The sequence below is a fragment of the Heliangelus exortis genome, chromosome 4 (assembly GCF_036169615.1).
Source record: "Heliangelus exortis chromosome 4, bHelExo1.hap1, whole genome shotgun sequence".
NCBI lineage: Eukaryota > Metazoa > Chordata > Aves > Apodiformes > Trochilidae > Heliangelus > Heliangelus exortis.
The window spans coordinates 44,263,849-44,276,625 of record NC_092425.1 but is presented as its reverse complement, the minus strand read 5'-3'; the positions used below and the strand labels follow the sequence as shown (position 1 = coordinate 44,276,625).

At 41.4% G+C, this 12,777-nt stretch overlaps 1 protein-coding gene across 2 annotated transcripts in view; it reads right to left on the bottom strand.

Annotated features, from left to right (window-relative positions):
- The window catches only part of CFAP299 (cilia and flagella associated protein 299), a 173,702-nt gene that overhangs the window by 15,799 nt on the left and 145,126 nt on the right, over window positions 1-12,777 (bottom strand). For both annotated transcript variants that reach the window (XM_071744244.1, XM_071744245.1), the window contains exon 4: window positions 7,209-7,351. In XM_071744244.1, coding sequence (XP_071600345.1) covers window positions 7,209-7,351 — 143 coding nt within the window. The remainder of the gene's footprint in view (window positions 1-7,208; window positions 7,352-12,777) is intronic.

The following is a 12,777-nucleotide window of genomic DNA, read 5'->3' as shown; positions in this document are numbered from 1 at the left end:
GGAGTGGGAGACTCTGACTGCATTGAACAGGCCCCAGTGGGCTCACTTGGAAAAGCATGGGAACTCCCTGCCACTAAACCATTCAGTCTTGGATAAAAGGGGAAATTAAAAGCTCCGAGTGTGGCACTGAGCAGTCACCAGGACCTGAGCTGCAAGTTCTGGGACCAGGGAGGGCAGCTCCTACAGTACCGAAGGGACACTTTGGGTGAGAGCTTTGCCACTGTCACAGCCCAGCATCAGGGAGCACACTGAAGGGCTTTGAGGGCAAGAGGTTCTCCATGGAAAACAAAGACACAGAGAATTGTTACAAGGTTTCTCAAAGGAATGTCCGATTTTTTGAGCTCTCTCTAAGCATGAGAGGATGAGAGGAGAGGAGTGAATGAGAGGAGAGAAAAAGGAGGCCGAGGATTTAAGGAAATTCAGCAATCAAGAAAACTGGGGAAAGATTTAAAACAAAACCAACAGTGAGGAAAACAAAATCATCCACCTCCTTCATGGAGGAAGAGATGGGAAGTGCATGTTGGATGACAAGAAAAAAGGATGTCAAAAAGGACATAATATATTTTTTAATATTCAAGTGTTTCACCTGAAACACATTATTCCTCCTTGGCGTACTCCCTCTTGGCATTAAGCAAGCAGCCCTGTCTTGAAGTAGATGAGGCTGAAACACAACCCTCAAGCTTTCTCCTGAACACTTACTGACTCACAAACCAGACTTCCATCTGCTCTCTATAACCATGGGTGCCTTCAAGATATTTGAAAATAAAATCACTATTGTGCTTTTCACAAATGTAAGCACCAACTCTGCAGTGCAAACAAACAAAAAAAATTGTGCCCAACCCCACCTTTTTTTAAGTAATGAAGAGAAGCACAGAAAAATAAATTAGTTACCCACACAGGCCTCTGATAAAGGCCAGAAGTTTAATTTCTCAAGATTCTCAGTAGCCCTCAAGAGGTTCAGATTTAAAGCTTGTAAGTACTGTGATATGGTGGCATGATGAAGTGATACCATCAGTGTACATGGTTTATAAAGTGTGTAAGAATACTTGTAGAATCAAACTAAAAATTACTGTAATTACACTAAATGGGTTAACCATTTCAGTGAGGAGATCCAAGCAGATGCTGTTGATTTTTATGTAAATGCTTACTTGTCTCTAATGAGATCTAAGGATGAGCAGTGAAATTATTAGAAGTGTAAGACATTTCGATGCAAAGAAATACTAACTGGCATCACTCAGAAGAAAAGAGAAATACCTGGCATGAAAATAATTTTAAAAATAAGAGAAAAAACCGATACTGAACAAGAACTTCTTTTCTTTACAAAATCAAATTACTCACCAACCTCTGCTACAGCACAGAAGATACATAGATTCAGTTTGGGGTACTGAGGAATTTTTCAACCAAATATTTATTTCAAGACCTTGATTGCTCGGACCTCATAATGGATGTGGGAAATCCTGTTGCATATCCATCCTTCATTAGATCTTTAATTATTGACATACACAGTTCAGAGAGTTTAAAAATGCAGCCACAAAATCCAGTAATCACTGAGTTACCCCCAGTTCATGAGGGATTGAACACTGTCTCTCCCTGCTCTCTTCACCCTCTCTGAATATTTCAAAGATACTAGGTCTTTTCCAAATAATGGAAGTTTTGAGGAAAGTTTTTCCAAGGAGTTAAAGCAGATCCCTCAATAGATCCCTTCCTTATTAATTCTGGTTCCTGGAAGTTAATTATCAGGAAACACCCCCTGGTCTCAGGCACAGGATCTGTCACAGTGCTGTGGCTTCACCCTGTGAAGCATTAGGGCGGAATTCTGTTCATGGGAAAAGGTACTGATTCTCCAAAGTCTGACACGTCTGCCACAAATGCATAGCTTCCCATACAGCAGCAGCTAGCAATCAAAGCAATGCCACTGCTTTTCAACACAGTGCAGAATTCTGCCATCATTTTCACTAGAATATAGCTGGCAAATGAAGAAAGTGCTAGTTATTCCATACAACCATCCATTAAAAAAATCTGGACACACCAACTTCAGCCACAGGTATTTCCTGGTCTAACTAGAAGGAAAAAATGGTTTCTCAGACACCCATGTGTGGCAGAAACCACACGCTGCCTCAGGATCCCCACAAAGTGCTCTGGCTGATGTTTATATGCCTGGACAACAAACCAAAATCAAAAAGTTTCCAGAAAAGTACTTGCAAAACTTTGTGACACTGCAGCTTCCTGACAAACATCCCTTTGAGGTCCACTACTAATGAGCAACACCCAAATCAGGTACCACAAGGGAAAGGGGAGGTCTGCTTGCAGAGTCAGAGCGGGGGTAGTCAGGTCACTGTGATGCCAGGACCTGGACAGGTGACATGTGGCACATGTGCCTCAGCTCCTCTTCACACACTCCTCCTTTCTCACATAAGCTTGAAATAAAGAATGCTACCAATCATAGTGCACTGCATTTTATCTTATGGTCTTCTTAACATTTTATGTTCAAACAGATTCAGTAATTAAAACCCCAAACAAGGTCCTTATTTAGTTTTCTTCTGTGAAAAATCATGTAAATACATGCTTTAAGTATTTCTCTGAACTAGTCTGGAACTAACTCATGGTCCATATCCACAGCATCCAATCATTAGGGGCACTAGTGAACTTTTGATTTGCAGGCATTCCACACCCTACTGAGAAGCTGACTTCTCTTGTATGTGCTGGGGGAGTGACACACACTGAATAGACAATGAATGGGGTCTGCTGATGTACACCAGGAGTGAGTTACCAAAAGGTTTCCCTTGCAGAGCCAACTGAAGTAAACATGCCACCAGGACCACTGGAGAAATTAATAGCTGTGGAAAAAAAACAAAACAAAACAAAAATACCAACAAAAAACCACACCAAACCAAAAACCCACCTCCTGACCAACAGAACAGAAAACACCAAAACAAACCCAGGCTGTTTTCCTTTAACACCCCTTCAACATCCTTCTCCCTGGAAGCTGGAGGGAAATCCACACCAACAGGTGTCACCAAGCAGAGGCTCATGCTGCCTGTTGTAGGTGGCCTGCTCCTACCTCTAGCTGCTGTCATTATTTTACGGGCAGTCACAGAGCATGCCCTGGCTGAGGAGAAATATCTTCCAGAGGCTTCAGATGGATTCTGGGATTACCATAACCCCTGCATGTGGGTCACTGCTGCCCTGCTGCTCCCAGAGTGCCACTGGAGTTCAGTTTGGCTTCTGCCAGCTGCCCCTTCAGGGAGAAGTTCTTGGCACATCTCCTGCCTGGCATGCCCATGCCACAAAGCATGAAAATGCGACCTCTTCCCTATCAGTTCTTGCCCAGGTAAGCAGGGTGGGAGCAGCACCCTTTGTAAATTGCTCTCAAAACTGCAGGGTATGTTGAACAGCAGGGAAGGGAGAAGTTCCCTCATGCCCCATGCTTGGGAATGTACTGCTGGCCATGATTCGGCATACAGGTCTTTACAGATTAACAGATGGTATCTGAGAATATACCTGACAATGAAATGGGAGGGAATTACAAATCCCATTAATGAATGACTGCCAAATGCTGCACCCACTTGCAGCCAAAACAGATCACAGATGAACTACAAGCAGAGAAGGGCAGGAGCTGAAGGGATGGTTCTTGCCAATAGCAAAGAACAATACACATTGTCTGGAAGCACCTGTGTCATGATACACTTCTATCACAGATGAGGTGCATCACCACAAAGTCCTGAATACACCGCCCATGCTCAGGCTGATAAGTGCAACAGCCAAAACCAAATGAGTTTCACTGCTGATGAGATAAGTTTCAGACAGTAAGTTCAGGAGAAAATCTAGAATCTATGTTCTATGGTAAATTGGGGCCATTCCTGGCTCTGTTACAGAAAAGAATGGGCATGCTAGCAGGAAGAAATTAAAAACACTACAGCCACAAGCCAAGTGTAAGGGCAAACACTACATTGCATGGTATCAAACATACTCTATATAGCACACGGCCACAGAAAACTAATGAAAAACCAGGGCAGGAGTTCACACAAACTCCTGTGCAACTTTACTGCAAGACAGTAATGTCATCTTCATTTAGTAGGAGACGGTCAGAGCATGGCTGATCAGGCAGAAGGGAGCCCAAATGTCATCCTTTGCCATGCCTCTTCATTCAGAGAAATTTTTGCTATGGTTCCACAGAGTAAACATTCTTCATTTTCTTTGAACAAATTGTATTACACTTGTTTCTCATCAGATTACATAAATTAACTGAGAGTGAATGGATTCAATTACAGTCCAGATTCCAGACTCTTAAGAACTTACTGCCTAACACATTCCTTTCATTTAATACACTGGAACCAAATGAGGATTAAATCATATAAATAATACTCCCTCTATAAGGAAATATAATGGAATGGCAAAACACTCTGAGGAACCACAGAGACAAAATACAAGAGCCTCTAACACTACCTACTGGATTTAAGGTATGAATATCACACAAACTTAATTGTACGGTATTTTTACTTTGTATTGTGAAAAAGAATCTTATTCAGAGGGTACTTAAGAGTAAGTTTAATATCTTCTGACAGCCTGAGAAAGCTAAGGAAAAAATATGTTGCAGCAAAGCATGAATTTTCATATTTTAAAGGTTATTTGACAGCTCTTACTTGATGACTTTTAGGAAGACATACTTTTGACAGGAATACTCCCTCAGTCCTTCAGGCTGAGAAATAGATATGCTATCAACAGTTGCATGTTTTTATACCTGCCTAAGCGTGCAAGTATTCAGGGAAGAAAAATGTGATTAAATGATTTGGGTTTGGAGCTCAACATGAGATTCAAAGCTGAAGGCACAAAATTACACATACAGTCAAATTATCACCATTCATAAACTGCCTTCTTGATACATATTGAAGAAGCTGGGTAGAAAACAAAGAGCCAGAGGAACAATGCTACCAAGATGGGGGGTGACTCTCAAATGTACAACTGCGAACTCCCTGTAAGAAGATTCTTTTTAGCTTGCTGAAGAATGACAGAAGAGAGTTTTGATAGCCTATACAATTACAATTTGTGTAATCCTAAAGCTGTATTTAACCTGGTATGCAGCTAAAATACAGAATCCAGCATGTGAAGTTCAAATTTAAGACTCCAACCGAGAAATAGGATGTTTTCAGGGGCCACTGTAATTTTGCTTTCAGTGAAGTCTCTTGTAAGAAGCTGCACTTGCTGAAATTAAGAGCAAGTTTCTCAGTCAGTGTCTGCTTCTAGGACTGATAACCCTCAATGTTTATAGTTACAGCTAGAGAATGGTTTGCAGAACCAAGGCCTCTGATCAGTTCTGAGGAACATCTTGGGCTCCAGAAAGAGAAAAGGAGTAGAGGAGTCACACCTGCAACCCTCCTTTAGGGAGAAGCAGACAAGAAAAATGACCAAAATTGACCGGCGTATTCCATCCCATATGCATCATACTAGGTATAAATTTGAGGGATCACAAGGGTCAAGGCCCTTCCTCTTCGCCTTTTGCTTTCACCCTTCTTTGCCTTTTCCTGTCTGCTTTGGCATCCTGGGAGGATTCTGTCTGTTCAACTGCCTGTGGTCCTGATCCTTGCTTTCCTGAATGTGTGTTCCTGCCTCCAGCTCCCAACTGTTGACTCCAGGAGTGCAGCCTGGACTTTCCCAGGGCTGCCCTGCAGCCTTGGTGATGATGTGAACTTCACTGGGGAGGAAAGGAGGGAGGAATGTGGTATCGTTTTCCTGTATATTTGTATCTGTTTAATACTTTTTCTTTTATCATTACAGTTCCATTAAATTTAGTTTACAACTCATAAGTTTCTCTCCCTTATTTCTCCTTTCTTTACCAGGGAAGGTGATTAATTGAGAGAGCATGTGTCATTTGGTTAATTGCCAGCCCAATGTTAAACTGTGACAAGTTATAAAATTCTAATATTCTATTCCACCTCCCTCTCTCTCTCTTTCTTTTTTTTTTTTTCTTTTTTTTTTTTTTAAAAAAAAAAAAAAAAAGGTAAAATGCAGTATCACCTGGTGCTATATTCTACCACCAGAAGGAATTAATATTCTGAATAACCAGGACTATAAGCACATCTATTGGATAAAAGTGACATTTCCTATGGGATACGATGACAAGGTTTTTAAAGGCTTATTTACGAGTCATTAATAAAATCCTAATATGTAGAAATTACATGACACACAGAGCAGACGCAATGTTATGGTTACTCCTGTTCTTAATTGCATCATAAACAGTAACTGTTCATCTCTGAGGTTTAAAACCTAAAATCAGAGTTTTTTGCTCTCGATCTCAGGTAGTGCTGAGATTTCCACCTCTGCCTCATCAGTGACATCTGCTGTTCTGTGAACGCATAACACAAAGCCCTCACCAGCACACCTGTCTACTCCAGTTCCTGCTTTCTTGCTCTATAACACAATTGGTTGAGCAGTACTGTCAGTGATGTGCATTACAGAAGATCACTCTTGGAAAACGGAGAAAGAGCATTAAGTCCTTGGTGCCCCACACCTTTTTTCCCAGGTGATAGTAATTGTGCGTGTCACTGCATCTGGTAGCTGACAGTCCTTTCCTTCTACCAGGAGGAGAGGAGATTCCCATAATGATCCACAACTCCAGCCCACTGAAATTTTTACCATTTACCTGCTTGGGTGCCAAGCCTCTTCAACTTGGCCAGCAAACATCTCTCACAGGTTTATCTCTGGGCCCTCAGGCACATTATGCATTTTATTAAAACCACATTCTCCACTGAAAAAGCTCATTGATGGAGTTTCTTTTTAGTCACAGGTAACACACCCTCCTATTTATCACCAGAAGACCTCTGCAAGCAGCCCGCTTTCAAAGCAAAGCATCATCCCATGGAGTCTGTGGAGAGCAGGCAAAGACAGAGATGTTCCAGCACTTGCTGACTGTAGCTATGTGACCTGTGGCATCTCCAGAATTGTCCTCTTACTGGTCAAAGCATATTGCTATTTATATAATCCTCAGGATAAAGAGAGATGCAGAGATAGGCACTGGTTGTACTGTCCTGCTCTGAACTAAACAAATCTGAAAGGAACCCTTCTTAAAGCCATTCTGCACAGTTAATTATGATCCACGGTGTTTGTCTTTCAGTGAAAAACACTTCCATAAGCTATCTCCCTACTCAAAAACATTTAAATCTTTCTCTATTTAATGCCTAAATGCAATAATTAAAACAAAGCCCAAATACCTCAGATCAGTCTTCTGAGGGAGAAGTTTTCTCTTCCCACTGAAGTAAACTTCAAAATCATCTGTTGTCAGTCTGTGTGCATAGTCAATGTATGCAGACACCTCCTGGCCATGAGAATTTCGGTCACGTATGAAGATTATGGACTGGAAAAAACAAAGGCAGCCACAAATGAAGAACAGAAACATACATCTGTGCACATATTTCTGTATAAAAACAGATTTAGAGAGTGCATTAACATTTTCAGCTTCACCTGGGCCAGGCATTTGTTAGGAATTGTGTTAACAATATGCTATAAGCTGGGCAGCACTGCATTAGAAATAAGCATAAATGCATTGTCACACAACATGCCCTCATGTACTCCTCATGTCTCCTACTGCCAATTTTGGAATGTTTTGCCACAGGTCCCAGGACATATCTGCCAGCCCCAGGCACACAATCCTAATGCAGCCTCATGGGCACCTATCTATAAGGAAGGGTGGTTTTATTTGGTGTTTCTACAATGCTCCTGTCCATTGGTCCTGTAACCACTAGTTACCAGACCAAAGTAGGAAGGGTGAGAATATTATTAAGAATGTACCTCTACAGCCAAAGCAAAACTTATTTAACACCATTCACGACATATAAAAATTCAGCTTCTCAGAAAGGTAATGCACTAGAAACTGGTTACTGCACACCTCCCTGTCCTCTGCTACAACCAGAGAACAGAGCAGCCTCTCCCAGTCCTCTCTTTTGTGAGACAGCCCCTGCACCATTTCATTCCTAATGAGTTCCAGAGCAAACATCTGGTAATCTAAGTACAAGCAAACAAACAGCAAAACAAAATCTGTGCCTATAAACACAGCTAACTGAAGCAGGCTGGCTACCGGCAGGAGAAAAAATTGCCTGTTGCACCTCTACATGTTATAGCTGCACTGAGGGTGGCACCAAGGTGCTTGGGGGACAGTGACATGTTCAGCAGTGCTGCTGTCTTTGAGAGGTCACTCTCTGCCTTAGGACTATCTCTGCTGCTGCCAAGATCCCCATCACAGACAAGGGCACTGATAGGATGGCTTTCTAGGACTCTTGTAGCTGGAAAACCCTGTTCCCCATAATTTTCTACTCTTCTGTTCCTTACCTTTTATTTGCTTTATTTTCCAATGGAACAGGGAACAGATTGGTAGAGGGCAATTTTTTTTACACACTACCACAACAAGCAAAAAGAACTGGTAGGATGAGTGTGGACTTGCAAGACAGAAGGCTTCTTGCATCCTGTGATTCACATAAGAAAAACTAAATGAGTTTATTAAGTGTATAACAGTATTCATTAGCTGTATGTGCTTAGTTTTACTCAGCTGAAATCAAGTGGTATTTCTTATTTGAATGTGGGGAAATGGAAACAATACCACATGGAACTCTATCAAAAAACGTTTTATTTTAACAGCAACAGATTTCTAGAGTGCAATGGTTTATCTGGCAAGCCTTTGTTATACTTGAGACATGTTTCCTTTTCCAGTTTCATATATAATTCTATCAAAACATGTGTTGTTCATTTTGAAATATTGTACCACCAACACTGTTGATAGGAAGAGTCCAGAGAAGCTCCTGCAATACACCTGACCCTCTTAAAATACATGTCTCCTCCCTATCCTCAGCTTCCCATTTTAACCAACTGATTATGTGTCTGGAGAGGCAGGTAAGGGCAGATACAAGGCAAGGAGAAAGACAGTACTGCCCCCAGCACACAGCAAGACAACTGTATGCTGGATTTACCCTCAGATACAAGACTAGGTAGGTGTAGGTCATGTATCTGAAAAAGGGATTAGCTGTCCCTCAGAAGAGAAAGTTTTAAATGAATGCCTTGACTTGCACAGCATAATCCAAGAAGATGTTACAGTATTACTTGCAATGTTAAACAGAGGGCTACCTTTCAAGGCTCTTATAAAATTAAGCTGCTAAAATAATGTTAATATATTATCAGCTATAAATCAACACAGAACTGCAGACAAGTATAGGCACTACCATCAAAACTGCTCTACAGACTCTTAAGAGAGCAACCAGCATATCTAAACAAAAATGTTCTATGTTAAAGGTACACTTTTGTGGCCTCCTCCTCAAAACTAAAGGCCTTTGATCCTTCTCATCTGTCAACAGTTTCTCTTCTTCCTTTATCCATGATTAATTTCTAACCACCTATAAGCATGCATTCATTCATTAAACTATGAATTAGCTTGAATTTTCTAAAGTTATTATAAACTTTTTAACTGTGTTGCACCTTTATGCCCCTTGGAAGACTTGTACAGATTTGCACTCTTCCCTCCCAAAACCATAAAGCTCCCGAGTGAAAAGTAACTGAAAGAGAGAATAAAAATACCAGAGATCCCATAGACAAATTTTCTTAAAGTTTCTTCATTAGTCTTCTGATTGGTTTCTAACACAACAAACTCATTAAGCACAGAGTTGTGCTGTCAGAAACATATATGCTAGAAGGTAAAAAAGCTGTAATTTAAGATAGGGTTTAGAAGGTATGTTTACATATAGCTTTTGGGCCTAACAAGTGAACCTACTTACAACTGGGGTAAAGTGACTTCTAGTTGCTACAGTTTGGAATACAGCAGAACAGAATGGTTCATTCAGAAGGGACCTACAACAATCATCCAGCAACATGGAGTTCCTTCAGACACTAGAGAAGAGAGATGCAGTATTTAGGAGCATAAATGTAAGTACCTCCATTTGTTACATTTATTTGTTATATACTTATATAAATGTAAAGTTGACTCTGGGGGAGAGGCTGAGTGGCCAAAGTTCAAGATCAAACCAAACCCCAACTGCCAATGATTCACTCCTCTATATGTTACTTTATGTGCTAAAACATGTTTCCTAAAAATTGTTTTGATTGCCAACAAGACCTTACCAGGGACACCTACACGCCAGGACTTGCCAGTCATCTAGGGGTATTTGTGTGCATTGTGAGACATGCTCAGTGCTCACCAAAAACAGAGGAGCTGCTTCCACTGACACAGGCTTCCCAGGTTGGAGGAGAATTGGTTTGCACTTTTTCCTATTTTGTTAACATCACAAAGAATGAATTCCTCATGAATTAAGCTAAATCTACCTTTTTGAAATATTTCACATGTGAAGGTTCATTTCTCTCTCGTTAATCCACTAGGGTGGAACCAAGGGACCTGCCAAACACATCACTCCTCTGTGCCCCGCTATTTTCTCAGAAGAGCTAGTGTGGGCATCTTCTTTGCACAGCCCAAGCGTGGGGACTTCAGTTTGCTGCCAAGTAAAGCTGCTTACAAAAGAAAACAGATGAAAGACCTCAAATTTGTAGCCATTCCCACAAGCCAGAAAGCTGTCTTAATTTTTTCATGAGGTGATGCTGCACATGAGCTCTCCACATCTCAGACCTTTTTTCTGTGATAGCAAAGTGTACAGCAAGGACTAATGCAGTTTGTAAAATTGAATAATAACCCTGAGAAGGATTATTAACAATCCTCACCTTCCCTGTATCCTTAGAGCAGACCATTCCTATTCTGAAAGAAAACATTTCAGTACAGGCTTTTTCTTCAGCATCTCCTCAGCACAATCTGTGGGCAAGTCCAACACACTAATTACAGATGGTTTTTAATTGCATCCAAGGGCTTTGCTGGACTGGGACCTATGAAATGGCAAATTACCTGGAGCACACCATGATTCAGCTTTCTTTGAAATTCATGCAACACATATGTGTTCAGGTGTAGTGTAGCTGACGAGAGAGAATGTATGGGAATGTAAAGAGACCAGCCCTGCTGTCTGGTGAACTTGTCTTATAAGGCAAGTCCTTTAATAGCATGCCAAACTGAAGGTAGATGATGGAAAAGTAAGGACAGACAATATTTGGGAGTCAGTCACTAATACGCTGAGGAAGCTCTTTTCATGTGGATAATGTCACAGGTGGGGACCCAGGGGAACAAGAACAATTAGGTTGAAAGGGACTGGTGTAAAATACGTTACCAGTTGAAATATGTTTTTAATGAGGAGCGATTTATTTTTGTTGCGTAGTGTTTGTCCTTATTTTGCCACCTGCAGATCACATTATATCTAATAGAAATACCAGTGGGCAACAGTAGTCAGAGAAAGAACCTCACCGCTGTATCTTTAAACCAGCTGCTATTACTATTTCTACTTTGCAAGTAGGAATAAATTGCTGACCTGTTTTTTGTTGGGTTTTGTTTTTGTTTTTTTTGGTTTTTTTTTTTTTTGGTTGGTTAGTTGGGGGGTTGCGTTTGGTTTGGTTTGGTTTTTGGTTTGTTTTTTTTTTGCTAGCTGGAAGTGAAAAAAGCATAAAACACAGGCTTACAGGTTGGGATTTTACCTTCTGCACAATTTGGTTTTGGGTGAGGGGGGCAGGTTACAGAAGAAATATATTGTTCTTTTAGTAGAGAGACTCAGCCACCACTAAAGCCTAGAATGTGATCGGTGCGCATTCCCAGACATTCATCTGGAAATCACCATTCTCATACTAACTTTGAAGCATGTTTCCCTTGTTTTTTTTCCTCACTTAAAGTATCTTTATACTCTGACCATATGAATTAGATAGCATCTGTACATGCATTCCCCTGTACAGTAGCTAAATGCTGGATCCCAGCCCAGAGAGCACTGCCTGGTTCTAACCTGGGACACCAGAGCATGCAGAAGCACACTTGGATATTTTATTTAGATAGCACCAGAAACAGAGACAAAAACTGTGCTGCAATATAAAGCATCATGTGCTGTACCTTGTACCAAACAGTGAAACTCCTTTGTGGTTCACAGAGACCCAGCTCATGCTGGCGTTGAAGCAATATCAGAGAGCAGACCACATGGCTGCTGAAAAGTTATTACCCAACACCTCTGCTGCAGGATACAGCACAGCTTTCACTGTGGTAAGCAGGAGACTGCTGTGCTGAAGGACCTCAGGCTTTTGTTAGTGACTGTATTCTGTACAGTTACACACCAGCCAAAGCACATCAGATGCAGCATTCAGAGAGGGTTTTGAGGCAGAGGCAGCTCAGAAAGACCCTGGAAGCAAGGCTGCTCTCACGACTCAGATATTACAGCCTCAATTCCATTCCAGCTCTGCTTCATACAAGCTCTACCTCCCCACCCCCCAAGACATTTGCAGTTTGAGGAGGTAAGGAAACAAGCCCACTTAGCACAGCAGTTTCTTGTCACTGAAGCCAAATTCTTTGAGAAGCTGACTGTGAGCATCCACTATTTTAATCTGTCTGTCCAGGCACCTCCCCACTGATGCTCTAAGAGTAGGCTGACTGCTCAGGCTGCACTGCAGAGCCTTTGAAAAGGGGCATCAGGCACAGCTGGGCATGAGTCAGGTTCACACCAGAGTCTGCCTCATTTAACAGCTCCTTGTGTTCCCTGGTGTGGTTCTGAGCATATTTCAGAAACACACACAATAACTTAACCAAGGTTTTTTGAACCTGTGAAGGAGTGTTTGTGGGAAAGAATGGCTGGCCAAGAAGCAGATGTTCTAGCTTTCAACTCTTCAGAAGAGCAAAAAAAAGAAAAAGGAAAAAAACCTCTGGTTACCCTTCTGAAGAAGAAATGTTTG